General features: G+C 46.4%; 1 protein-coding gene across 1 annotated transcript in view; it reads right to left on the bottom strand.

Moving 5' to 3' along the window:
• Positions 1–26,363, bottom strand: part of SUSD1 (sushi domain containing 1) — a 94,169-nt gene that overhangs the window by 46,281 nt on the left and 21,525 nt on the right. Inside the window, exons 7-12 of the mRNA XM_019555260.1 lie at positions 14,671–14,765; positions 12,950–13,136; positions 11,674–11,768; positions 11,300–11,486; positions 9,176–9,270; positions 1,937–2,126 (exon numbers count right to left, since the gene is read on the bottom strand). Of these exons, the coding sequence (XP_019410805.1) occupies positions 1,937–2,126; positions 9,176–9,270; positions 11,300–11,486; positions 11,674–11,768; positions 12,950–13,136; positions 14,671–14,765 (849 nt within the window). The remainder of the gene's footprint in view (positions 1–1,936; positions 2,127–9,175; positions 9,271–11,299; positions 11,487–11,673; positions 11,769–12,949; positions 13,137–14,670; positions 14,766–26,363) is intronic.

Here is a 26,363-nt window from a genome sequence, read left to right as displayed (position 1 = left end):
GGGGGATCTTGTGGCCTGTTACAAACTAGTCAGGGGGGACCAGCAGGCACTGGGGGAGTCCCTGTTCCCCCAAGCACTATCAGGAGTAATCAGGAGAAATAATGGTCACAAGCTGGCAGAGGGTAGATTCAGATTAGATATCAGGAGGTGCTACTTCACTGTCTGGGCGGCTAGGATCTAGAACCAACTTCCAAGTGAAGTGGCGCTGGCTCCTACCCTGGGGGAGGCCAGACGAATAGCTTGCTGGGGTTGTTTGACCCCAGTACTTTTTCTTGCCATGGCAGGGGGTTGGACTTGATGATCTGCTCAGGTCCCTTCCAACCTTACTAACTGTGAAACTATGAAAAGGGTTCTCTTTCTCTCCAGAGCCATAGCACCACTTTAAGCCAGCTGCTGATGGGGAGAGGAAAAAGATGTGAATTTTGGTTCAAAATAATCAGAAAAAAAACCCTGGCTATTGTTATCTTTTTACTCGAGTAGGCATATGATGGCAAATGAATTCCAAGCTGTGAGTTGTGCTCAGGTTATGAGGGCATGGCTAGAAAGCTGTGAAAGACAGTGTGCTTACATTTTTCCACATTAGTTTATCTTTTGTAGAGATTACATCGTAGCACACAGTACTTTTTAAGCCTCAAGGAAGGACAACAAAAATGGTTAGGGGGTTGGGGTGTATGATTTATGAGGATAAGCTGGTCTGCAGAAGAGAAGACTGAGGGGGAATTTGAGAGCAGCCTTTACCTGATGGTGGGTTCCAAAGAGGATGGAGCTACAGTTCTCAGTGGTGGCAGCTGGCAGAACAAGGAGCAACGGTCTCAAGTTGCAGCAAGGGAAGTTTAGGTTGGATATTAGGAAAAAAAACTCTCTCGCTTGGAGAGTGATGAAGTACCTGAATGGGTTACCCAGAGTGGTGGTAGAGTCTCCATCCTAGGAGGTTTTTAAGACTCAACAAAACCCTGGCTGGAATGATTTAGTTGGGTATGGTCCTACTTTGAGCAGGGGGTTAGAATAGATGATCTCCTGAGGTCCCTTCCAACCCTAATTTTCTATGTTTCTATGAATCTGATTGGAGATTTAGCAGGCCTTAATATTTCTGGTCTTGCTCAATGTTTTCCCACAAATACTTCTGTAAAAGGTAGATGTATTCAGGCAACAGTCTCATCCTGGAAAAGGATCATATTGTTGCTGAACAGAGCACTAGGAACAAGGGGCCCAGGCTTGACAAATATTTCTTGTCTAACCCTGCATACAGTATTACAAATAGTTTTCCTATATGTAAAACAGGAAATTAAATATTACTTCCCTCTTTTATAAGGATGTTGTAAATTCAATGGCTGTGAAGTGTTTTGGGCCCCTGGCTGCAAAGTGCTTTAAAGGCAGCACATATAATGAATAATGAATTATTTACACCAGAATTAAATATTGGACATCCAACATTGTAAAGAGAATGATTATTTGTTAAAGGAATTAATCCTTGTCTAAGCTTAATATCCTATTCTATTTCATTTTAATGTTTATTCTTTGTCTTATTTTTGAATCTCATATTTTAGCCTCAAAGGGAGTGGCTACACATTCATTAATGCACTTTTGCTACTGTGAATTAAATTTAGTACCTTTAAGGTAAAGTACTAACTAAATGTTCATTAGGCTCCCCTAATGTGCAGTAGCAAAAGTGCATGCTTTTACAGTGACGCTTAATGTGCCATAGACTAATTTCACTGTGTATTAGCGTGGTTTTTGCTGTGACGCTCTTATGCACAGTAAAATAGCCTATTGCACATTAAAGCACATGTATAGACACACCCAAGAGGCTGATGGTACAGTATCTGCAAATGCAGAAGAACAGGTTATTTTTAACCATTTTGGGGGCTCAAAACAATGAAGTCAAACACATGGTGGCTTACTCTAAGAGTTACGAAGATTACAAAATAATACCTACCCTCTGCTTGAACTGCTATTGTAATTAAGGCAGAGATCTCTGTGGAGGATGCTGCAGTAATATTCACAATGTAGTTAGTGCCAGAATTCAGCTCTAAACACACCTCTGGATTAGCTTCAGCTGTAGTGAAGTCAAATGTCATTTCATGTGAAAATTCCTTCTGAAACCATCTTTGTCTCAACACATGAAACTGTTTTGGGATAAGAAAACGAAACAAGATTACAAAATTAGCTCTTGAATTCCAAAATGTAGAAGGCTGATACAATAAAGCCACGGCAACCCAATATAGGACTTAAACACATAATTAAATCCACCTCTATTCAGTAAAGCACTTAAGCATGTGCCAATAGGACTCAATCATGAACTTCAGCGTTTTGCAGAACTAAAGCCTCAACATAAGGAAAAAGGTGGAATTAGCAGCGCAGGAGGGAATCAAGAAAGCAGCACTCAGAACACAACCATCATCAACTTATCACCACACCCACTATCCCATTCTGAAATATCTGTACTCTCTAAAGCCCTGAACTTCTAACCAGAGAAAAAACCTGGCAAGATACTAATATGTGGAAAATTATAAGAATTCTCCTGCAGACTTTACCTGATAGAATAATTCAGGACACAGCCACCAGGACACAACCATGACACAACCACCTCTAACAACCCTCCTGCAACAACTGAAAAAAGAAAGAAACAATAATAAAACATCCTACTGGACTCCTCCCAGCAGACATAACCATACACTGCACTACAACATCCACTATTTCAGAAAGAAAGCTAACACTGAAAGTCTCAACAAAAGCCAGGACAACAACAACCTCTCTCCTGCAAGCTAGATAACCCCTGTGTACTCCCCAGTGGACCCAGAAGTGGATCAGAAGTGCTTCTGGTCTACTTCCGGGTCTGCTACTGAGCGCACTGGGGAGCCCCCCTGTGCTTCTGTGGGAAGCTCCACGTGCCCCAGCATTGCAGTGATCACGAGCCCATGCTACCTAGAGGTATGTGGAAAAAACATTTAAAGCTGTCTCTATGTCCAAATCTCCGAATCTCTCCGAATTGATTCAGAGGGTTCTGATTCAATTCGGAGAGATTAAAGGGCCCTCTGATTCAATTTGGATTAGGAGATCTGGCCACCAAGCTGGGCCGAATCTCCGCCAAATAGAGTCTGGGACCAAAGCTTTGCACAGACCTACAAACCACTATATACAGAAAACCCACATACAACCATACCCATATCCACAAGACCGGCAATCACCACAAGCACACCCCTGCAACTGCACACACCTGGTGGTCACCTACCACCCCACACTAGAACAGATCAGAAGAATCACCAAACAACTACAGCCTGTACTCAGCAAAGATAAGACCTTGACAGAAATATTCTCAGCTTCTCTGCTCCTGGCTTTCAAACAGCCCCCTAACCTTGCACAGCTTGTCATCAGAAGTAGACTCTCCACAACCCAGCAAACATCAAGTGGGTCACAGCTTGGCCTTGGCAAGAAATACTTAACCTGTCAGCACATCTCCACTGGCACTACTATCAATAACCCCCATCAAAAAAGCTTGAGAAACCACAGCTCCTAAACATACCTTTCCCAAAAATGTGCTATACCTGATCCAATGCACCAAGCACCCTCATGGCAATTACGTGGGTGAAACTAAACATCAACTATGCACCAAAATGAACAGAAAAAAATATAAAAGACAGAGACATATACACACCATTAGGAGCACATTTCTCATAGTACAACCACTCCCTCTTTGACCTCACTATCCTCATGCTCAATGGAAATCTACCAACACCTTTAAAAGGCCAATTTAGGAACAAAAAGTCATAAACTGGCAGGACACTAAGAACCAAGGATTAAACATGGATATCAGTTTAGTGGCAGGTTATGTTTTATCCAATTACTGAATTCTTCCTACATAGGAAAGGTGACCACCCACCCTTTTGATAGGTCCTGATCTCCCAGTATTTAGCTTCTTTTGTTCTGTAAACTGTGGCTTCCAATAAATGTGCTGGTTCACAGTCTAATTAGAATGAGGCAGAGCAGGCTTGATTTATCAAATCTGCTTCACTTTCTAATTAGAATGCTCCACCATGGCCTCATTGTCATGTGTATAAGCCCCCATGGGTTTAAAAATGGACACTGGAGCACTTTATCTAAACCTCAGCTATTTTTAAATCCCCTGACAAAAAAAAATCTTGGATTCAAAAGCTTGTCTAACTATCCCAACTACACAGTTGCTCCAATAAAAAATATTACCCTAAGAAATCCTCGCCTCTCACATAAAAATAATTAGCACAGTAGAGCCCAGCGCTATTACTGGTGCCCCTGATCATTTCTGCAATAAAATATATAGCAAGTCACCTTGCTTTCTAGGATTTAGTTGTACTATACCTGCTGTTAACTTCACTATATTTATTTGTATTTTGCTTTCAATCTCCCTGTAGAGGCACCAACAATAAAACACACAGGACAACCACACACTCCAAGGGCGCGTCCACACATGCAAGCACATGTGCTTGCAGCAGCTCAAATAGAAGTGGTGAAAATTTGAGCCAGGGCTCTTTGCCTCAGCACACATCCCCAAGCATGCACTTCCATGTGGGGCATATTGTGGCAATTAGGGCAAAATAACGCTGCCTGGTTCCTCCTGGATCTGCAGCCAGGGGGTGCTAGAGCCCAGAGCGAGCACCTGTACTGGCCCCATCAGTGTCAAATAGCTCAGGGCTAATTGTGCTCAGGAGCTTCTGGGGCCCAGTCAATTGGTTCCTGGGGACATACCCCTTGTGCCAGCTGGACTGCTAAAGCAGCCCTGACAGTTCCCTGGATCCTTTACCCACTGCAGCAGTCTGGCAGTGGAGGCTGCTGCCTGGTTGTGACCTGCTGCACACCTGCCAAACCTGGATGGGGACTGCACAGCCAGTAGAGGCATCTGCCCCTCTGGGCCAGCTGCCAGTGGGCTGTGGCTGCAGAGTTAGCCTTTCTGTGGCACTACTGCCATGTGCACCCCTGCCTGGCCATCTGGGCAGCTACTGCCCTGAAGACGTTCCCAGTGTGGTGGCCTACTTTGAACTGTCAAAGCATGTCCTCCTAGCCCCAACTGGCCAGGAGATCAGTCACCTCCAGCTGGGTACAAAGTGCCAGCTCTGAGTAGGCTCCTCTGCCTGTGGGTCCTGCCACTTGCCTCCCTAGCAGGAATTCTGGTGTTCCCTACTTGAAAACTGAAAAATCCCTGATAGAAAAATCCCAAAGTCACTCTGTAAACTACCCTGAAATCCATGTTTCTCCACAATTAAAACAAAAGACTGTGGGTGGATGTGAAGAGATGTGGGGAGCTGTGTGTGTGGGTGGATTGTGGGGGGACTGTGTGTGTGGGGGGCTGCTTAGGACAGGTGGGTCCCCAGCCCCCCACAAGGTGCAGCTCCCCTGCATAGCTCACGGACTGCATCCCACAGGACTACAGCCCCTCCCCACAAGGGCCGCAGCCCCCCAACGTGGGCTTTATGGCCCCCGCAGGATCTACAATCCCCCCTGCAAGGACCATATGCCTCACCCCTGCTTGCTCCCCCAGCCCCCTGGATTGCTACTCCATGTGGCCCCACCCCCGCCAGCTCCTGCAGCCCCCCAGTGGCTGCTCCACCAAGCCCTACCCCTTTCTTGCTCTGCTAGCCCTCCCAATGGCTGCCCCAGCCTCCCGGCATTAAACAAAAAAGCCTCACACACATGGGCAGCATCAGGGGCTGTGGGAGCTCTGCGACCAAGTGGCAGAGCCCCGCTCCCACACAGCATGGGGCAGCGGGGCTCCCTGAACACCCCCCCCACTCGGCCCAGCCCCTGATGCCCCCCCCGCCCAGCCCCAGCAGTACAAGACTCAAAAAAAAAAAAAGCCCCTCCCTGGCACTAGCAGCTGCCATCAGGGGCACTGGGGCCTTGCGGTAGAGCCTGCCACACAGCATGGCATTGGCCACCTGGCACCCACACCGACATTGACCCATCATGCAGGTGCGGCTGGGGTTGGCAGGACACCATGTGGCTCCACACGCTGTTGCGCAGCTGGGGCTGTTGCAGCTGTCACCTGGGCCCTGTGCTGTGTGGGGGGGAGGGCTCTGCCACGAGGCCCCAGTAACCCCAACAGCAGCTGCTACTGCCAGCGAGTGAAGACTTTTTTTTTTTAATTGCCAGGATGCTGGTGATGGGCAGGACAGCGACTGGGGAGAGAACTGGGGGGCACGTGGGGCAGTAATTGGGGGGGGGAAGGTGAGAGGTGGGGCCAGGCAAGGCAGCGATTGGGGAGGTTCGGGGGGCAGGCAGGGGATGTGGCCAAGTGGAGCAGTGACCTGGTGAGCTGGGGGAGCAGGCGGGGCCGAGGGATCCCCCCCATGGTCCCCTCCCCCCTCCTCTAGCCCACCATCACCCCCTACTTACCAGCAGGAGTCTGGATCCAGCTCCCTGCAACTTACACTGCTGTCTGCCCTGCATGGGCAGGCATCATGCTTTAGCACTGGGGTGAGGACCAGCCACAGAGATGCTCTGGCTGGCTACCAGAGCATCTTTGTGGAGGATCAAGCCCTTGGTTCCCTCAGGGCACAGTATGGGACCTGCCTCGCTTTTTTCCCCCATGTTTATTTTTGACCCTTGGATATTCAGGGGTCTAATTTTGCCCCTGTGCTGCAAATTTGCAGCGCATGGAACATTTTTTTGTTCCTACATATGCCTCTTGCAGCATCTCAAAAGGCTTTGAGATGTTGCAAGACATGTACACATTTGTGTGGATGCACCCCAAGATTCCACTTCATCTGACATGGCTGGTGCAGTGAAATAAAGAGCCAGTATTTGTATGACATTAGATATGAACAAAGGTTATCTGAATGAGGCTCACTGCAGATGAGACTGTGGATCCTGCTACTGTTACCTGTATCTTTGTCATTTCCAGACTTAACTGCCATAATAGGCTATAGAAGAGGGTGAATTTAATACAGAAATGAACTGCTCAGCTAAGTGCAGGGAGTTCATTATACCAGCTGTCTGTGGTCAGCACTTCCTGCCAGTTACCTGTCAGATGCAAAATGTTGGATTTGATCTGAGAACCCTTAATGAGTCCAAGCAAGGTTATTTTTGCATTGTCTCTTTTCCCACCTCAGCTGTGGTCAATCAAGGCACTCAGACTAATGGACTGATGGTTTTTAAGATAGGATAGCAGTTTCCAAAATGATGCCCCATTCCAGAATTTACTTTCCTAGACTTGGGAATCCTTTTTGCCACCTAGGCATGCTACCAAAGCCAGCTTTCTGCTGTGCTTTTTAATTGGGATTGCCTGAACATCAGAGCTATTGTAATGTTATGTACATTTTGAATGATCCTGGTTGGGCAGCTCCTGCCTGGTATTTGTATCTCCCATGTTATTCTTAGTTTTGCATATTAAAATTTTGCAAAGAGAGTTGGACTCAAAGGTAATTTTTTCAATAAGGTACGAAAATATAGTGCTTTACGATCTAAATTATTTAGAGTAATCTAATGAATGGCATGCAAGGCTTAAACATATTTCTTCATTTCTACAAGTAGCGTAAGAGCGATATTGTAGCCGTGATGGTCCAGAAATTATGCAAAAAGGCAGGGATTTCTTACAGCAATCTCTTTTATTGGACCAGTTATATAGTTGGGATAAAAAGCTTTTGAATGCATTATGCAAGGCATTCTTTGAATAATTCAAAAGCTTGTGTAACTTAATCCCAACTACACAGTTGGTCCAATGACAGATATCACCTTTCTAGAAGTAGGCATTTCCAGCATGTGTGTGTGGAAGGAAATATCATCTGCTTTTTACAGCAGAAGACTGTGAATCTGAAAACCTGGACTATATTGTTGGCTCCACCGCAAGTTCTTTGTGTGACTAGCTGCTTGCAGACATTAAAAGAAAACCCAAAAATGCACTTTACTTTAAACTCAGTGTCCTCTCACACAGAGTCCAGAACATGCCCCGAATAGGTAGTGCCTTAGTTGCAACTCACCCAAATCTGTCTAGAATGGGTGTTTTAGTGGAGCTTTTTTGATGCTTTTACCTAATAGCTGATTGACTTAGCTTTATATAAAAGCACCAAAAAGTCCTGAAGTCCCTGATCTATACAGACACTGCAGAGCCAGGTCTCAGTAACGTGCTACTTCTTTCGGTAAAGCACATTTTATTGTTTATTTTTTTTAATATCTGCAAGCAGCCTGTGACCTTGGACAAGACATTTTGTCTCCATTAGACTTAAGTACATGCTTAAGTGTTTTGCACTGGCCCAACCAAATCAACTTAAGAGCTTTACTGAAGTAGGGCCTTTGTCAAAAAGTTTAGTGAACTCTTTATCCAACCTAACAGTAGGGCTGTGCAAAGCTTCAGTCCCTGATTTGAAATTTGGTGGAGATTTGGCCCGATTCAGTAGTGAAATCTCTGAATCAGAACTGAAACAGGGGCCCCTTTAATCTCTCTGAATCAAATCGGAGTCCTCCAAATCTATTTGGAGAGATTCGGTGATTTGGACAGAGACACAGCTTTAAATGATTTTTCTACATACCTCTAGGTAGCAGGCAGCTCGTAAATACTGAGATGCTGGGGCAGATGGAGCATCCCACAGAAGTGCAGGGGGATCCCCAGCGTGCTCGGCAGCAGACCTGGAAGTGGACCAGAAGGAATTCCGGTTCACTTCTGGGTCCGCCGGAGAGCGTGCAGGGGGCCCCCCACATGCTCCTGTGGGATGCTCCATCCACCCCACCATCGCAGCATTCATGAGCCATGCCTGGTACCTTGAGGTACGTAGAAAAAACATTTAAAGTTGTGACTTTGTCCGAATCACTGATTCTCTGAATCAACACTGAATCTTCAGATTCAGATTTGGCCAAATCCGATCAGGGACAGCTATCCAAATCAACAAATCAAATCACTGTCCCCAATTTGGGTTGAATCCGAATTAAATAGGGCTTGTTTCGCACGCCCCTACTTAACAGTAGTATTTCACTTTTCCTCTTTTAATAGTACTTTATCTTTCCTTTGCACTATTCTTCCTCTTCCCCTATTATTCATCCAGCCTCACTGAAAGTGCTTCATAGCTTTTAACTGGGTGGAAAGACCAGAGCAATTTTACCCTTCTTTCTACTTTACAGCAGGTCTCACTCAAAATATCTTGTTAGTTGCCTATTTGCTCAACTCAGCTCCAGAATTCCACTTCACACTCAAAAATATCATTTCACTTACAGTGTATGTTTCTTCTACCTCAGCTCTTGAAGCTTTTCTCTGCCATTTCACGCAGGTCCCATTAAATATTGATACATTGCTGAGCAATTCCTCTTCTGTGAGCAGAAATACAAGCAATACAGAAGGAAAACTGTTGTTATGTGAACATTAAACCATAATAATTTGTCACCTGCTTCTCCTGCTCTACTATGTGCTCAGTGTGCTTTTCACAAGGCACAAAATAGCACAAAAGTAAATGGGATGTTTTTGTTTAATTTTGTAGGCTCCTGAAATTAGAAATATAAAATAAAATGAAGGAGAAAGTTCTGCTCTACCAATTATTTAATAAGTACCCATCTGGCGCACACTAGCACTGAAAACAGCAGCAACAAAAAAAAGCCTTCCCCAGTTTTTGAGTTTTAGCCTTTGTTAGTTTCTCTTCTTATGGCTACAAAGCCTTGAAAAAAAATGTCAGAACTACTTTATAGTTGCAGTGAGACCAAAAAGAAAAACAACAGAGGAACTACATCTACCTGCCTTTTCATTTATACCATCTCATCAGCATCTTGTTTAAGCATTTTCAGGTTACAGCTGAGCAAAGACTGATCTTTCTCACATTGGTGGCCAGTCCAGGTGGAACAGTCTCTGAGATATCATCTAATTACTCCTGGAACTTTTCTACCAGAAAAGCATGCAGGTTCCTGGCACACCATGCTAGAATGTACAATCTCAGGCAAGCATTTCGCAAAAGTACAAGGGTCCTTGTAATGATATTGCCCACTTCAAATAAAAAGCAGTAATGAGTGTATCTGCTCCACTACTACTGATACCTACCGGAGACAGTGGAGAGTCAGTCTCCTTGAGCTAAAGCTACAGAATGACTGGGTTTTCAGTCTCACAAGACTCATCATTCTATATCGGGGTGCTCAACCCCTGGCCCATGGCACTATGCCATCCAGACCCTGGGACTCCCCACAGGTCCAGAAATTTGCCAGCCCCTGCTGCCAAATTTCCAGACCTGTGGGGAGCCCCAAGTCCTGCATGATGGATCCTGTGCCCGATCCTAACACGCAGAACTGGGTCGGGGCAGCGCTGGCCCGCAGGGCCCAATCCCAGCATGCAGAGGGTGGGAAGGGGGAGTACCAGGCACCAAGGCCTCATTTGGCCTGAGGGGTCAAAAAGTTGAGTACCCCTGGTCTATAGCATCTTCAAACTGATTTGGAAAACATTTCTGTAAGATGAAGACTGTACCAGTTCACAAAAAACAAAACAACCCCCCCCCCAGCAAAACACCTGGATAAAGACAAGGAGTGTTAATATGGAGCATTTACAAATGCATAAAGGAGGATTATATACCTCTGAGGAAAAATAATCTTTATCAAATTGCTTTAGGAAGGCTTATGGGATATTTTCTGTACTTGAAACACTCATTATGGCTTCATTCATTCTTTCTTAGACAGTGTGCCTACATGTTGCTGTATGGTGACACTGCTATGGCACCATGCTTTAGTACTTCCTTTTGGAAGGATTATTTTTCCTCAGAGGTATAGAATCCTCTTTTACACAAAGTCGTAAGCCTGCACTTTGAGTAGAGACCGGGGAGTTAAGAGATCCATGAGCTGGATACAAGAAGCTTAGCCAAGAGCTGGCACAGCGGCTCAGCGGAACTGGAGGTTGGTGAGTGGATGGGGTATAGGGAAGGTGGAGCCCCAGGACCAGCCATGACAAATCTGAGAGTAACCCTGTCTCCAGGCCAGGGAGGAGAACACCACTAAACCCCTCCTCTTAGTTACAAATTCCATCAAGTCATGGCAGGAAAGTTGTGGGCCTGACCCAGGGAGTTGGGGGATACCCACAACACCAACTGAGAGTGCCACAGTCCTCAACACTTCTGCATACCTAATGCCCTTTGAGGAAGAGCAGTATGAGATGAAACTGACCCCTTAAAGTCACAGCTTAAGACTATCATATCAAGTTGCTCCTGCATTTTTCTCCTTCAACCTTCACATCTCACTTACTGGATTGGTCAAAATTCAAACTAAGATGTTGTTATTATTATTACTATTTTGCTGTTATTATTATATACATCTTCTCACCAGACATTATAAAGCAAAATCATTCAGACATTAAACAATCAACACTTACCAGCTGCTGGAGGTATTATGGGGATTTGTAAAACAAACTTGGTAGATCCCTCAGTGATACTGATAGTGTAGTTACAATCCAGGTGTAGAGGCAAACACACCTCTGGGTTCTCTTCCTCTGTCGTGAAGTTAATCATCACTTCATGGGAGAATTCCTCCAAATACCCCTGTTGACCCTGTATGTGAAACTATCATAGAAATGGAAATATTTTAAGATGATCTTCAATAAAAAACAAAGATTCAAGCAGCTCTCTAAAACTCCAGTTTAATTCCAGATTTACAGTTCTGACTTACAGCAATTACATCTGTCAGAAGACTGCTTAATCTCAAACCAATTATCTCCGAGTACCTAACAAGTGTACATGTCTCACTCACTAGGTAGGTTTCCTCCACCCCAGCTCTTCCAACATGTCTCTTCCATTTCAAACAGGTGCCATTAAATACTGAAACATTGCTGAATCTGTCCTCTTCTAAAAAACAGAAGAAAAAAAAGAAGAAAAAGGCATAGCTTCTCAAAAAGCATGTCCCTTATAATTGGCTGCATTACTTCCTTATGACATTTATAAGCCAAATTCTTATTTTTTTTTATTATTATCTCTTTCACAACAGCACCTAGAAGCTACAAGGCATCACAGCCTGAACTAATATCCATGTAAGGCTTGTCTACACAGGGACTTTTTGCAGCATATAACTGTTTCTGAACTCCTATATATGCAAACATTGTTACATAATAAAAGCCTTCACACATGAAATTGTTGAAATATAACTGAACCTTAAACTCACATCCTACCTTCATCTGAATTACTTTTCAAGTTTGACAACTGTCCAGACATAATTCCTGTACTGAAGGGCTGACAATCCAAATAGACAAGATGAATGAAAGGTTGGAGGGAAAACAGAAACATGGAGAAGTACTTGCCCAAAGTCTCAAAGCAGGGTAGAGACAGAATGTGGGGAAAAAAACAGGTCTCTTACATGGCATTTCTGTGACCCCACCCAGCACGCCATGCTGCCCCAGTAATCTCTACATTTTAACTTTAGAGCTGTACGGTGGAATACAGTTCTGACATTCTGCTTTTGTTATATGTTCTCAATATGCGATCCAAGTACATAAAGAATAAGATGGGATGCAAAATATACCTTCCTAACCTAAGAGGAGATTAGGGTTTTTATTATCGTTTACATTTTAAGTAACATTTTTTTAAAGCATATTTTTATTTAAAGTGCAGTTGCCAAAAAAGAAAAACATGACAAGTTTAATTTAAGCCATCAAATTGTCTGTTTCTCTCATTGACCCTTCTCACAAAGTTTCTCTTCAGCAAATACCTATTCTGACCACAGCTCATAGTCATGGTACATCCTCCCTCCAAGGACTATTTACCTTGACCATGCATCATGGTCTCACACAGCATTCATCCAGGGAACCCTGGCCAAGCAATCCTTCACAATTTCTTACATGTGGCTTCTCTCCAGTGACCATGTACGTTTCTTTGTCAAAAGGACCTTTGAATCTGGTAAATGCATTGCTCCAGTCATTTGCAGTCCCTTAACCACTTCACTTACGCCACAATTAATCAGTCAAATGGCCATAGTTCATTCTGAGTTAACTTCCCCTAATGCAACACAGCTCTGTAAAGCAAACAGCACTTACCAGCTGTGTGAATCATGACAGTAACTGGTACTGAGGGCTCAGGAAATACTATGGCAATGTTTACTGTATAGTTAGTGCCCACAGGTAAATCTAGACACATCTCTGGAGCCTCTTCAGCTGCAGTGAAGTTAAACAGTCTTTCATGGAAGATTTCCTTCTGATGCCATCTGCGCCCTTGGATATGAAACTTTGGAAGAAAAAGAAAGTCACATTTTCAGCTCTATGCTCTTTTCTGGCCATTTTACGAGGAAAGGAATGGTTCCTCTAGGCCAGGGGTTGGCAACCCCCAGCATGCGTGCCAAGCATGGCACACGAGGCCATTTTCCTCAGTATGCGTTGGGGCTGGGATGGGGAGGTAGCAGCTGTTGGCAGCCTCCAGGCTGCAGCCAGCCCTGGCTCTGGGTAGCTGCTACCAGCCGACAGACTGGGCTGCTCCCAGCAGGTGGCTGGCAGGCTGCAAGCCTGCAAGCCTTGTGGGGAACAGCCTGGACTCCATGGCTATCAGCAGTTACCCAGAGCCGGGGCTGGCTGCATCCAGGAGGCTGCAAACAGCTGCTGCCTTCCCAGAGCCTGGGGCCGGGGCCAGGGCCAGGACCGGGGCCAGGGGCGGGAGGGCAGCAGCTGTTTGTAGCTTCCTGGCTGCAGCCGGCCCAGGTTCTGGGTAGCTTTTGATAGCCACAAAGCCCGGGCTGCTCCCAGCAGCCAGCTCAGATGATGGAACCCTGGTGCAAGTAGCCCAGACTCCATGGCTATCAGCAGCTACGCAGAACCTGGGCCGGCTGCAAACAGCTGCTGCCTCCCCGGCCCCAGCCCCGGGCAGGCAGCAGGTGTCAACGATGCTCCCCGCTGTGCTGCCCTCACCGCCGCTTCTGCAGAGCAGCGTTGGAACCTGGCATGGCAGGGCACAGCAGGGGGCACAGAAGGCTGCCTGCCACTCCGAGCTCCCCACTGCCCCGGCCACAGTTCCCCTGCAGACGGGGGCAGCAGCAAGGGGCACAACCCTTTCTGCCCACGCTGCTCCCACGCAGACAGGGGAAGTGTGACCCGGCAATATGGATTTTGCAGCAGCAGGCAGCTTCCCTATGTGGCCCCTCTGTTCAAAGTCATCTTGGATTCATGTAAATAAAGGACTAATTATTCCTCTCGTCCACTTGAAGAAGGAAACTCACTTCTGAGAAGTGTTCCTACTTAAACTATGTTTAACCATTACTGTGCATACTACTATCATTAACAGAAGCAGAATTTAACCTTCCAGAAAGAATAAGCAGCATATTGTTTAACTGGGCTTCTTTATCAGCAGTCCTGCTGCTGAAAACATTTTGGTAACATTTGGTAACCAGATAATGATTCATGATAATGATTTCCATAACTACAATCCCATGATTACTATGCATTGTGCAGGTCATTTTTTAACTGTGCAGTTTAAATGGCAGTAGCATGTTGTGTAGATCATTTTTTACCTTTTTTTTTTTAACTCTGGACCTGCAGTCACTCATGCTTTGCCTGTGGTATTTTTGATCACTTGTTTCCTTGCACCAGTGTACACAAACAAGCCCAAAAGGATATTTTTTAGAAGATCAAAATAATGAAGATTGGGGATTTGATAACAGGAGTTCAGCAGGAAGCTATGCAGCATGCGGGGCTCAGATAATCCCAAGAACCAATGTGCCCAGGGACGTTCCTCCAAGAGAGAGAAACAACAAACACTCTGTCTTCCTTACCAGATATACCACCTTCAGACCACCTTCTCCAGGGCTCCTTTCCCACCTGACACAGGTTTGGTTAAATACAGAAACATTGCTGATGGCTGTCTTCACTGAGAGAGAAGGGAAAAGAAAGACATGCAAGGTAAATAAAAAAAACAGATTTAGTATTTTGAAGGGGGGGACTAGAGAGCTAGTTGGTATGGGGGTTGCAACTGGCAGCAGATACTGGTAGACAAGATGAGAGCTCTTGGTAGCAGAGAGCTCACTGCACATGCATTACAGTACGTAGTCAAAGGCGGGGTATGACCACACTACCACACTCTAGGACTGTGTGAAGCTTCAGGTGCTGATTCAATTTGGAGGAGATTCGGCCTGATTCGGTAGCTGAATCTCTGAATCTGAATTGCATCAAGGGACCAATTAAAAGGTCCAAATCAGTCTGAAGCTCTCTGAATCAATTCAGAAGGTTTAGAGAGCTTCAGCAATTTGGGCAGTCCCTGCTGGCTGCAACAGGGAGCTGGACCCTGACTCCATGCTGGTAAGTAGGGGGTAGGGCAGAGGAGGCTGGAGGAGGGGAAAGGGGACCATGGGGGGACCCACACCAGGCCCCACCCCTTGCCTGCTCCCCCAGCCTCCCCATGGCTGTTCTGCCTGCCCCAGCTCCCAGTGCTTAAACGCCCAGGCTCAGCAGGTGCTGCCAGGCAGGGGGGCAATCCTCCACTACCCCTCACTGCCCCACACTGCATGGGGGGGCTCTGAATGAGCCCCCCGACCCCCCCCACTCTCTTATCCCCCCCTGGCTGCCCCACCTCCTTACCCTTGCCCTTTAAAAAAAACCAAACCCCCCCCACACTCACTTAAGGCTTCTGGGGGCTCGCGGCAGAGCCCTCCATGTGGCATGGGGCAGTGGGGATTGCTCCCACACCTGGCAGGAGCCAGTGAGTTGGGGCTTTTTTATTTTTTATTTTTTTAAAGGGCTGGGATCTGGGCCAGGTATGGGAGCTATGAGGGGGGGCTGGGAGAGTAGGCAGGGGTCGGGAGGCTCATGGCAGAGCCCCCCATGCAGCGTGGGGAAATGGGGGCAGCGGGGATCACCCCCCACCCGGCAGCACCGGGGCTTTTTTTTTAAAGAGCCGGGAGCTGGGGTGGGCAGGGCTGGGAGAGCAAGTGGGGGATGGGCCCTGTGCGATTCAGAGATTTTGCTGATTTGGCAGCAGCTGAATCTCCAAATCAGATTCAGCAGAATCGATTCAGGACAGCGATTCGAATCACCAGATCAAATCACTGTCCCCTGAATCAGCCGAATCTGAATCCAAATCCGAAGCAAATACTAGCTGCTTCACACAGGCCTACCACGCACCGCCCCTGGATCTACTTCTGCCTTTTAACATAGAGAAACCTGTTGCAAAGCTAAAAGTACAAGGTGGTCAAAACGTTAGAAAAAGAAAATCAGTCAGCTGATCATCAGTTGTGATCATCAACACAGAGACACAGGCAAAAAAAAAAAGTACCATTCACTGTAAAAATGCCCATGAAACAAGACATATTCTGCTGTTAGCCCTAGGAATGCACAGCCCCACAACTGAGAACTCTGAGTGGCATCTTTTTCTCTCTCAAACTCAGATGAGTTCTTTGCATGTTCAGCTGTTTCCTTCTTTAAAGCTGACTCTAAAAAAATAAAGGAGGACAAGAGCTATTCATCCATATCACAATGAAAGGAAAACCCATAGCATATTAATGTAACTTGAATGAAAGGACAGATCCACTTTCCAGGATTCTGTAGCAAGTAAATCAAACACCAGACCCATCAGATGGCAAAGCCTTCAGGAGAAGTACTGTTGTGACAAATGCTCAGTTATCCATCACAAACAGACCAGGCAGTGCCCTTCACAGAGGGTGTGTTTACACATGCATTAGATCCAGGAGCAGTTTATTTGCAAGAAAACTACTCAAGAGTAAATGTTGCCAGCCAGGCATCTACACATGTAGGGAAGTGGGAGAAGATTCGCTGCTAATGGCAGCAAACTCCTCTCGCTTCCTGGGCCCTGCAATGGGGGAGATCTAGGCTCCCCTTGGGTGCTAGAGGCTAGCAGTGACCACCAGGCTAGAAAACAGCTGGGACATCGCTCTTTGCCCCCTGGGGCTGGGGCTGGGACAATGTCCCCCTGCCTCAGGAGTAAGGAGCTCCTAGCCCTGGCTCTCTGATCAGGGCAGGGGCTTGGAAAGAGCTGCAGGGGAGGGACTGATCCAGCCCCCTGCCCAGATCCAGCTGAGGCTTGCTGCTAGCTGTCCCACCAGTGGATCAGGGCAAGGGGCTGGGACCTGCCCATCCCCTACAACTCTTTCCAAGCTATGCTCCTCAATTGCCTGATTGGGGCTTGGGGCTGGGACCTGCCCCTGACTGGGACAGTTTCCTGCTCTGCGATCATGGGGTAGGGGCTAGAGAGCCTGTTCCATTCTCAGCTCCCTACTCAGCTCCCCACAGAGCTGAACAGAGAACAACCTCCCCAGCCTGTTCCTCACCCAGTTCCATGGTGTTGGGAGGGGAACAGGCTTCCCAGTCCCCTCCACTAGGGAGCTACCAGCAACCATGGGGCTGGTGCTGGGAGATCCTTATCTCCCAGCCCAAGCCCCATGACTGCAGAGCTCTGGCTGGGGGATAAGGATCTTCCAGCCCCCACTCCCCGACTGCAATCTCAGAACAGGTCCTTGGAGCTCCCTGCTGCGGAGGCAGGGGGACATAGTCCCTGCCCAGGCCCCAGCAGCAGGCAGCTCCAGGAGCAGGGAGCAATCTTCCTCCCACTGGTGGCTGACTGACCGGGAGCAAGTCAGGCATTTACACACGCTCTACTGCACAGTTAGTAATCAAAAGTAAATTTGCTACTTGCATTGGCAGGTAGAAAGTTTACTCATGATTAGCAAGGTTTACTGTGCAGTAAGCATGTGCATGTGTAGATGTACATGCTTACTGTGCAGTAAACTGTGCTACTTCACCGTAAAGCATCTTGTATAGATGCACCCAGAGTGGAGAAAATGACAGATCAGCCAGTGACAGACTGATAATTTTATTGATCTCTTTTATTATGTTGTGTCTAAGAGTTAACCAAAGAAAAAGACATGATGACACCATACAACTATAGAGGAATGCACAGTCCCAGTAGAGTTTACAATCTGAAAGGATAAGACAGAAAAAGGAAGGAGGACATGCAAATCAAATAAGCAGTGACAGCAACAAACAGTATGGGCTGGGGAGCTTTCAAAAGATAGTATTTTCCTTCCTTTTTTTCTGTGTATCGTAAGAATTCTTCCACAGGTTACCATTTTTTCTGTGCAAATTTGCAGTAATTGATGCTTAATCTTCTACCCAATATAAGAAATATGTAGTATTTAAGATTACAAGTCTCTAGGCCTGGATATATTATTCATGCATTGAGGTAGTGTTTCCAGTGAATGCAAGGAGGCAGTAGCATGTTAAGTGCTGAATATGGTAAACATGTATTATCCACTTTGATTCAGACCCACATCTAACAAGAGAATTGAAAAGGATTTTTTTTCTCTATTGTAGAAAAGGAGAAATCAATTTGCAATTAACAGACAAAGCCACTGGATGCCACTGTTGTTCCATAAAATGAAAGCTCAGGACCAAAGATGGAATCAACAAAACTCACAACAGCCATGATATCCATCCACCCATGGAGAGGAGTGAGAGTAATATTTCTGGAAAAAAGGAGATACAGAAATGGGCACTAGGAAGTGGGGGTAGAGATGGGTATTAGAGGAGTCAGAGTAGGAAACTGGAAAGGGAAAAGAAGATAAGAGTGTCACAAAGGCAAGTAGCAGCCAGGAAAGGAAAATAATAAAAGATTGGGAATACTGGTGAGAGGTTAAAAAAAAAAGAAAGGGGAAAAAAATGCCAGAAAGAAAATAATCTGAAGGGACATCTGGGAGGGGAGAAACAAGAAGCAACCAAGAGAACCAAAAGAGAAATGCAAAGGAAAGATGGAGTAGGTATAAAGTTTGAATTCTGTTTACTCACTTTCCAGCACTTTAAGGGACCTGGCAAGAAATGGGAGAGCTTCCTTTAAACTTGGGAGTGGAGCAGAATCTCTGGGTCACAATCGCAACCAAGCTTGGAAAAGCCAGGTAACTGTCTCCAGATGGGTAACAGTACACTGTTGCCAATGCCGCCTCTACCTCTGGGTAGAGGCGCTGCACCAGTTCAAGCCCTACATATTGTCCTAATAACCCAGCTCAACTCTGCTCAAAGGAGACTACTTTTATAGCTAAGCAGAATTCAGCTTCTCTAACTCAGTCTTTGTTTTTTTGCCTGCTAAGACTGTCAACAAAAGTGGGCCTTAGTGCCACCTGGAGAGTATGAAGATGGTTTTGTGATACCGTGAATGGCCTCCAAGGAACTTCCCTAAGAACCCCAACTTCTCGCATGCACCATCAACCAGCCTTCAGATGGTCATGGGATTGGGCCTCTGACTGATGTCTGTGAAAGATTCTCTAAGCTTGTACTAGTCAGAACGACCAGCTCTAAGCACTTAAGAGATGGCATGTAGGTACATGCAACAAACTCTATTTCAATTACATGCCATCTTCTAAAAGTAACTAAAAGAACAGCCCAAATTCATGCAGAGCCATTTCCTCCCACTCACCTTCACACACATACACATGGCTTAGGACAGAGGAAAAGACAAGTATTTCCTTCCCCTTTTCTTACATTTGCTTTATCATTGCAGTGACAACTGCAAATGACACACTGCAAACGCCATCTGCTACTAGTTTGTACTGCACGTATATTCTTCATGAGTAATCAGCAGTACAGAAAGAGTGTTTCAGTCACTGTTTCTATCCAAGTTCTTCTATAGTACCTATTATCGTAGAATCCAGACGTAGTACTTTCAGCTTTTTTCTTCTTTTGCGTCTGTAATCGGGGGGGTTTTTTGACAGGGATATATCACAAAGTAATTTCTATAACTTTGCATGTTGGACTAAGGGATCTAGTCCCTGTGTTACAAAACTCAAAAGAACCTTAGCTGTGGAGCTAAAAGAAGATGTCTAATATTCAGCTGTCATCCCCCCCTCCACCAGCTGAACAGCTCACAGAAGAACTGCAATGTTATAGGTACAAACCACCATGCAGGAAGAAACAGAGAGATAGCTAATGATTTACTACTTCCTTTAGTCTAAAAACATTACCAGGATACAATTAGGGGCCAAACAGACTGTTGAAGCAGAATGACAAAAAGCAGGCATAGGAGGTACAATTCTCAGCACATCCACAAAGGAAAGGTGTATTAATCATACGCAAAAGTTACAGCTTCAGAACAAGGTAGCCTAGATAGGCTGGGACTAGAAATGCTGCATGGCCTCCCTCTATCTGGAAAGTATTTTTGGTATTAGGTTTGGTATTTGTAATCAGAAGTTCTATAATCATTAACTGGGTTTCAAACAAAAAGCTTAATTAGCCTGAAAGCCAGACCTTTTTTTTTCCGTTAATCATAGTTGAATTGTCTTTCTTTGATCTGGGGAACAATGCCTCCCATAATGCAAATCCCACCTGTGTTTTTTCAGACAATTAAAGAAATTAGCAGATTTTCAGATGTCTGGATTTTAGACTTCAAATTAACCCTTTATGCATTTTACATTAGAGAGTTTAAAAAAAAAACCCAGAAATAACTCTAGCAGCAGGGTCCAGGACCCACCAGTCTTCCTTTCAGGGAAATGCCTTCCTCATTGGCTTAGTCAGGCTCCCTCTTCCTTGCTCTTCTTCTGGCCCCATGGACCAGCTGCAACAGGCCAATTGGAGAAACGCACCCCTGCCAAGCCTACTGCAACCTGGTGACAAGAGCATGCTCCTGGGAAGTGTGATCTTAGGGTCTAAAACCCCTTGAGGCTTGAAACCTCTTGGGGTGAGTAGCACCTAGAACCCAGGTCTCCGACTCCCTGCAAAAGTATTAACCACTACCTTATTGGGCAAATGGTGAGTACCACCTCCTCTTCTTCCACCTAAAAGGGACCCAGGGGGCAGTGCTTTATGCCAAACTCAATGCTGCAGCAGTTAGACACTCTGGTTTAGGTAGGCACTCCCCAGCAACTGATTTGGATCAGAAGAGAAGTGCATGCTTTTCAGCCCTGGGCCCAACACTTAAGTCTGGAGGAGCAGCAGGAGTTCAGATACAGCCCTTTCTCTAGCTTTCCCATTGGCTAGCTGTGAGCAATTAGATGATCTGGATTTGCCTTGGGAGGCATTTAGGGATATTGTTACATGTTAACGGCCCTTAAACCAGGAGTGTCCATACATTAGAGCAGGAAAACACATGCTAAGGGCCCTCTGAGCCAGCTCAGAGAGACTTCTCTTACATTAAGGGTTGTCTCTAAGCGGTTTTAGGCAGCTTGTGTTGCAGATGTGTGACTGCTCCATAGGCCTAAAACCAGCTGGGAGCAGTCCTCCAGCATCCCAGGCAAGTTAGATTCAGGCTGGCGGCGGTGGGGAGCAGACAGCATGGTGGGCCTGATGTTGCGGGGGTCTGATCTAGGAGCTAGCGAAATCCAGGCCAGTGGGGGGAGGGATGAGCAGTGCCCCACCCTCCACACAGAATGGGCCCACCATGCCACACTGCCCACCCACCCTTCTGACCCAGATCAAACCCACCACTCCACACCCCAGATCCCTGCTCTTCACCCTCCTGCCAGCTCCGGACTAACTTGCAGGTCCTAGCACTGTCTCAATAGAACAAGCAAGGAAGAGGAACCTACCCATTGTCAGTGTTGCCAGTGCTCTCCGGGCTGTGGTCAACCTAGAGAGCAGTAGCAACCGAGCAGAAGCAGTGGCCATGGCTGGGCAGGCCCCTTCCCCACCTGCTTTACCAGGGATAAACCACAAGGGCCAAGGTGCAGAATGGAAGCTCAGAGGGGCAGGGAGGGAGCCCCAGTGGTGCGGGAGATGGAAGGACAGCAGCTTGCTTGATTTGGGCCAGCGAGGAGGGGATAGAGATGGGGGTGAAAGGGCAGCAGGGACCTAGTCAGGGCTAGCGGGGTCCCAACAGGACACTGTCAGCCCCTGGCTGCCTTCAGTCTGGTCCACCTACCCTGGCAGGCACAAACCCAATTTGGCTCCTAGCCCCACCCCTGCTCCCCCACCCTCTAAGGGCAGGTCAGATCAGTGTAGGTTACAGAGGGTTTTAACCTTTAACCTGTGACTGCTAAAAGTACATCTCAATTTTAGCACCAATTAAAATTATCACATGCTAAGTGTAATGCATAACAAGGCTCTAGTTCTCCCAGTCACTGTACAGGAAACCTAGAGACTGTCTCCCCACTGTACAGGTAACCCTCTTCCTCCCCTTACCCAGGACAAAGACTTGAATATTAGCTGCTGTGATGCTTAAGGGGGGGGGGGGGCATTTCGGAGAGTCAGTCAGACTTGCCCTAAGCAACTCACCCAGGCAGTCTGTGGTAGAGCAGGGAACTGGGTTTTGGTCTCCAGACTGCCAGAAAAGCCCTAACCATAGTGCCATCCATTCCAGCCACAAAGGGCTAAGGATCTGCTTACAGGCCTATGGCTCAAGGATTTGTCACAATGTTACAGTGAAACAATCTGAAAAGGTTCACTGTCAGAGAGAAAAGTAAAGAGACAAAGAGCCCAAAACTTCGACCACAGCTATTACCACTTGTGCAATCTCAGGAGATGGAACAACAAACCGCATTTCCCCTAGAAGTGTTTTTTCTATTTGCTCACTGCATTTGATGGTGCTTTTCTGTATCACTGAGTTTCACTTCTGTGTTGCTAGTCAAAACTAGTCCCTCATCTCATGCATCAGCATGACATCAGCTTTGTGAAGCAGTGCTCTGGATGCCCATATGCCTGCCTTCCCCTGAGAGAGAGTCACAGGAGCTGCTTCTGGGGCTGTCTGCTTCAACACTAAGTAGTTACTTCTCATTTTGCTTGGAAAATCATTTAAGTTACAGATTTCTAGTAATATGGTCATAGTAGCCATGACAAATACCTGTCTCTTATTGAAGTTGAACGTAATATTTTATTTTTTTGAAACAGAAACTTGATTAAGTATTTTTCTCCTCTGGATAAAGACAAATAATTGGCTAGACAGGAGGAATTACTATTTTGACCTTTCTTCAGTTAAACAATTGTACCTATCCATGCCAACACAGGATGAGGTATTTAATACTAATAATTGTTCTTTAGGAGAGGGGTGCAGGAGGAGTTCTTTGGGAGTGAGGCAATGAAGGTCATCCCAGAAATGGGGGGAATGGGTCAATGCCTTTGAGGGTTGCTGGTATTGTAACCAGGGCTACAGAAAGGATAAGGTACCATATAAGGTCTCCAGTGACAAAGCAACAGAAACGTCTGCAGACTTGAGATTTCCAGAGCTGGAGGGAGCCAAGGAGCGAGGTAAAATGAAGGCAAGGTAAATGAAGGTGAGCCCAGGCAAACAAGTGCCACTGCAAAGACCCACTCTGACCTTCCCTTCCACTCTGCCTGTGTCAAATCCACATGCTAATACAACGTACCTGCTATTCAGTACATGTTCAGCACCACTGACACACTTAGTCTCACGTGGGCCTGATAGTATATGTCCAGGGCCACTCTAAGGGAAATTACATCTGGAGTGTGCAGAGCATGCTTTTTTAGTTGTGCTAGGGGTTTCTGACCCCTGCAGTAGAGCATATGTGCCAAGCATGGCATGTGAGGCCATTTTGCTCAGCATGCTACCACCAGTCTAGGCTCTAGGCAGCTGCTGCCAGCCATGAAGCCCGGGCTGCTCCCAGCAGGTGCAAGCCCTGCTGCAAGCAGACCAGGCTCCGTGGTTGGCAGCAGCTACCCAGAGCCTGGGCCAGCTGCAGCCAGGAGGCTGAAAACATCTGCTCTGGGGTCCAGCATTAGCTCCATACTGGTGGGTGCACGCATGCCTCAGAGCGGACGGTGGGGGAGGGGCCTGAGGCAGTGCAACCCTGGCTGCTCCCCTGCTGCTGGCACAGAGCTGATGGCGGGGCTCCAGAGCCCAGTACAGCTGTTTGTAGTCAGCCTGGACTCTGGGCAGCTGCAGCAAGCAGCACGCAGGTTGCAAACATCTGTGCTGGGCTCCACAGCCCTGGCATCAGCTCCATGCTGGCGATCAATGCACGGGCACCTCAGAGTGGACAGCAGGAGGGCTGTGCTGCCTCAGGCCCTATCCCCACCGTCCACTCCGAGACGTGTGTACACCCACTGGTATGGAGCTGATGCCGGAGCCCAGAGCAGCTGTTTGCAGCCTCCTGGCTGCAGCCAGCCCAGGCTCTGGTAGCTGCTGCCAACCACAGAGCCCAAGCTGCTTGCAACAGGGCTTGCAGCTGAGCCCTCCTGACTCTCACCGGCTCCAAGCCCAGCCCCGGCCCAGCTCTCCCCACTGGAATGAGGCTGGTGCTGCCCCTTGCCAGGAGCACCACACCTTTTGCAGGCTTAGCTGAGCAGGGCGGGTGGGTGGTTGGGCTGATGGGCAGGCTCTGGCTGATGGGCTGGTTCCCTGGGAAGCACAGGGGCTCTGGCAGGATGAGGGCATGGTTGGGTTGGACTTTATCCAGTAGCCCAGCAGCCTGGCTCCATGCACCTGCACATCTAGTTCTGTGTGTTTGTCTGCCTCTGTCTGGCTCTGTGCATCTGTGTGCCCACACGTGTCTAGTTCCAGACGTCTGTGTGCATATGTCTGTTCTGGGTGCGTTCTGGTTTTCTGTGTTTGTGCACATGGTTCTTGGGGGGGGGTGTCTGGTCATCTCTCTGCTCTCCTTTTTCTTTTTCTCTCTCCTCTTTCTCTTATTTGTCTCTTTTCTCTCTCTCTCTCATTGCAACATGCTCAACAAAAAAGGAATACACAACAACAAAGGCAACATTTATGATTAGTAAGTATACTAATATGCAGTGCATCCTACCATGTACCCTCCCCTCTGCCCCCACCCTCATTTTGTTTTCCTGGCATGCCGGCACTCCGGCACCTTCCACGGTAAACATTGTGGGTTTTTTGGCGCAATGGCCAAAAAAAGTTGCCTACCCCTGCTCTACTGTGTAGTCTGAGATGGTGCACACATGCTGCAGAACTTCATAAATCTTACATGATTTTGGAAAAATACAGGCATGCGCATGATGAGACAAACCTCCACAGCATTTCCCTTTGAGCACACCCCTTTAAAGAGATGAGAAAATACCAGAATTAGAATTAGCAACTGGGTAGCCCCATAACTACTTGTCCCTCTAGTGAGGAGAATTTTTAACTTTGCCTGGCTCTCCAGGAAGCACATGAAAAAATATTTAAATGTCCCAGTTTTGATGTTCCATCGCCATCAGAGAAAGGTAGCTGTGCAAAGCCTGGCTAAATGTCGCAACCATGAAAAGGGCAGAGAGAATACACAGCAGAAAGGAGAAGGACCAGAGTGGCTGAAAATAAAGCCCACTGTGGGACTTAACTTCACTGACATGTTTCCAGCACATGTGCCTTGCAGAGGAAAAGATTCTGTATCTTCTCTGTTAGTTCTTCCTGACCTTTCAGTATTCACTGTTTGTCATCATTACTCAGTGAAAGACAAAAACAAATCATTCTGAATTTTCATTTAAAATATCCTTTGAGCCCTTTCCCTGTCTCTCTCCAAAGAGTCATTTTATAGTCTCAGTAACACTATGTGACATGCACTATTATGCCTTATAGTTTTCCGGTATTGCGTAATGCAACTTTCTGTTTCTTGCATCCTCTCAACGAGAATAAAGCAGATTTAGAAGGGTTAGGTTTTTTTTACTCAGTTTCACCTTGTTAAATAAAATATGACCTTCAATCTTGCCAAGTTACCTAATGTCACAAAAACAGATTTAGACCTAGCCAAGAGAGCATTTCACAGAATAGATCCACACTTGGATACTTTCTTTTCCTGAGTTTGCTACTATGTAACATTAAAGTTCTGGTTTTTTTAGGATATTTCAGACTCTACCTATGTTGGTGGAAGTGCTTTCTAACCAAACCCCTTCTTCAGCGCAAACTGGAAAGTTATTACCTCTGGTGGAAACCCAGTCTACCTATGCAATGCAGCGAAGCAGGGGGCAGAAAGCACCTGAAAAATGGATGTGTTCATGTTCAATTGCAAAAAAAGCAACTTCTGAACAGCTTGTATAATAACATGTAAAATGCAGATTTTGTGAAAGGATTAAGCTCTCTTCAGAAGAAACTTATGGTGTGAGCCCAGTGGTGTGCCCAACATTGTATTTTCCTTATGTCAGAACGCACCAGCAAAGAGCCAGTGGTATTTAGTGCTGGCTTGTCTCTTGCAAGCTGTCACTTGGTTCATGCATGTAAGGGATAGGACCAGAATGGACGGTTATACACCCTGTGATAGAGGAGAGCAGGCAAAGAATCATCCCCTCAGACTCAGTTTAAAGCCAGCCATTGTTGGAATTCACTCTCAACTCTGCCTTATCATGGGGAGTGCTTAGACCCAACATCGCCCAGTAGTGTCAACTACTTTAACACAGTTTTTGTATTTAATTATACCTATCATTAAATTTATTTTTTTTTGATACTGTGGAGTTCAACAGATTGGCAATGCAAATAAAGGGAGTTTCATTGCAATTATGACAAGAAAAATGGAGAAAAGTGGTTATTTGTCAAACAGCATATTTTCAAGGGATACTTCTTAAACTTCTTCCTTAGTTCTAATTAGAT

Source organism: Crocodylus porosus, unplaced genomic scaffold, assembly GCF_001723895.1.
Source record: "Crocodylus porosus isolate Cpor-Errol unplaced genomic scaffold, CroPor_comp1, whole genome shotgun sequence".
In the NCBI taxonomy this organism is placed as follows: Eukaryota; Metazoa; Chordata; order Crocodylia; family Crocodylidae; genus Crocodylus; species Crocodylus porosus.
This window is presented reverse-complemented; position numbering and strand designations above follow the sequence as displayed.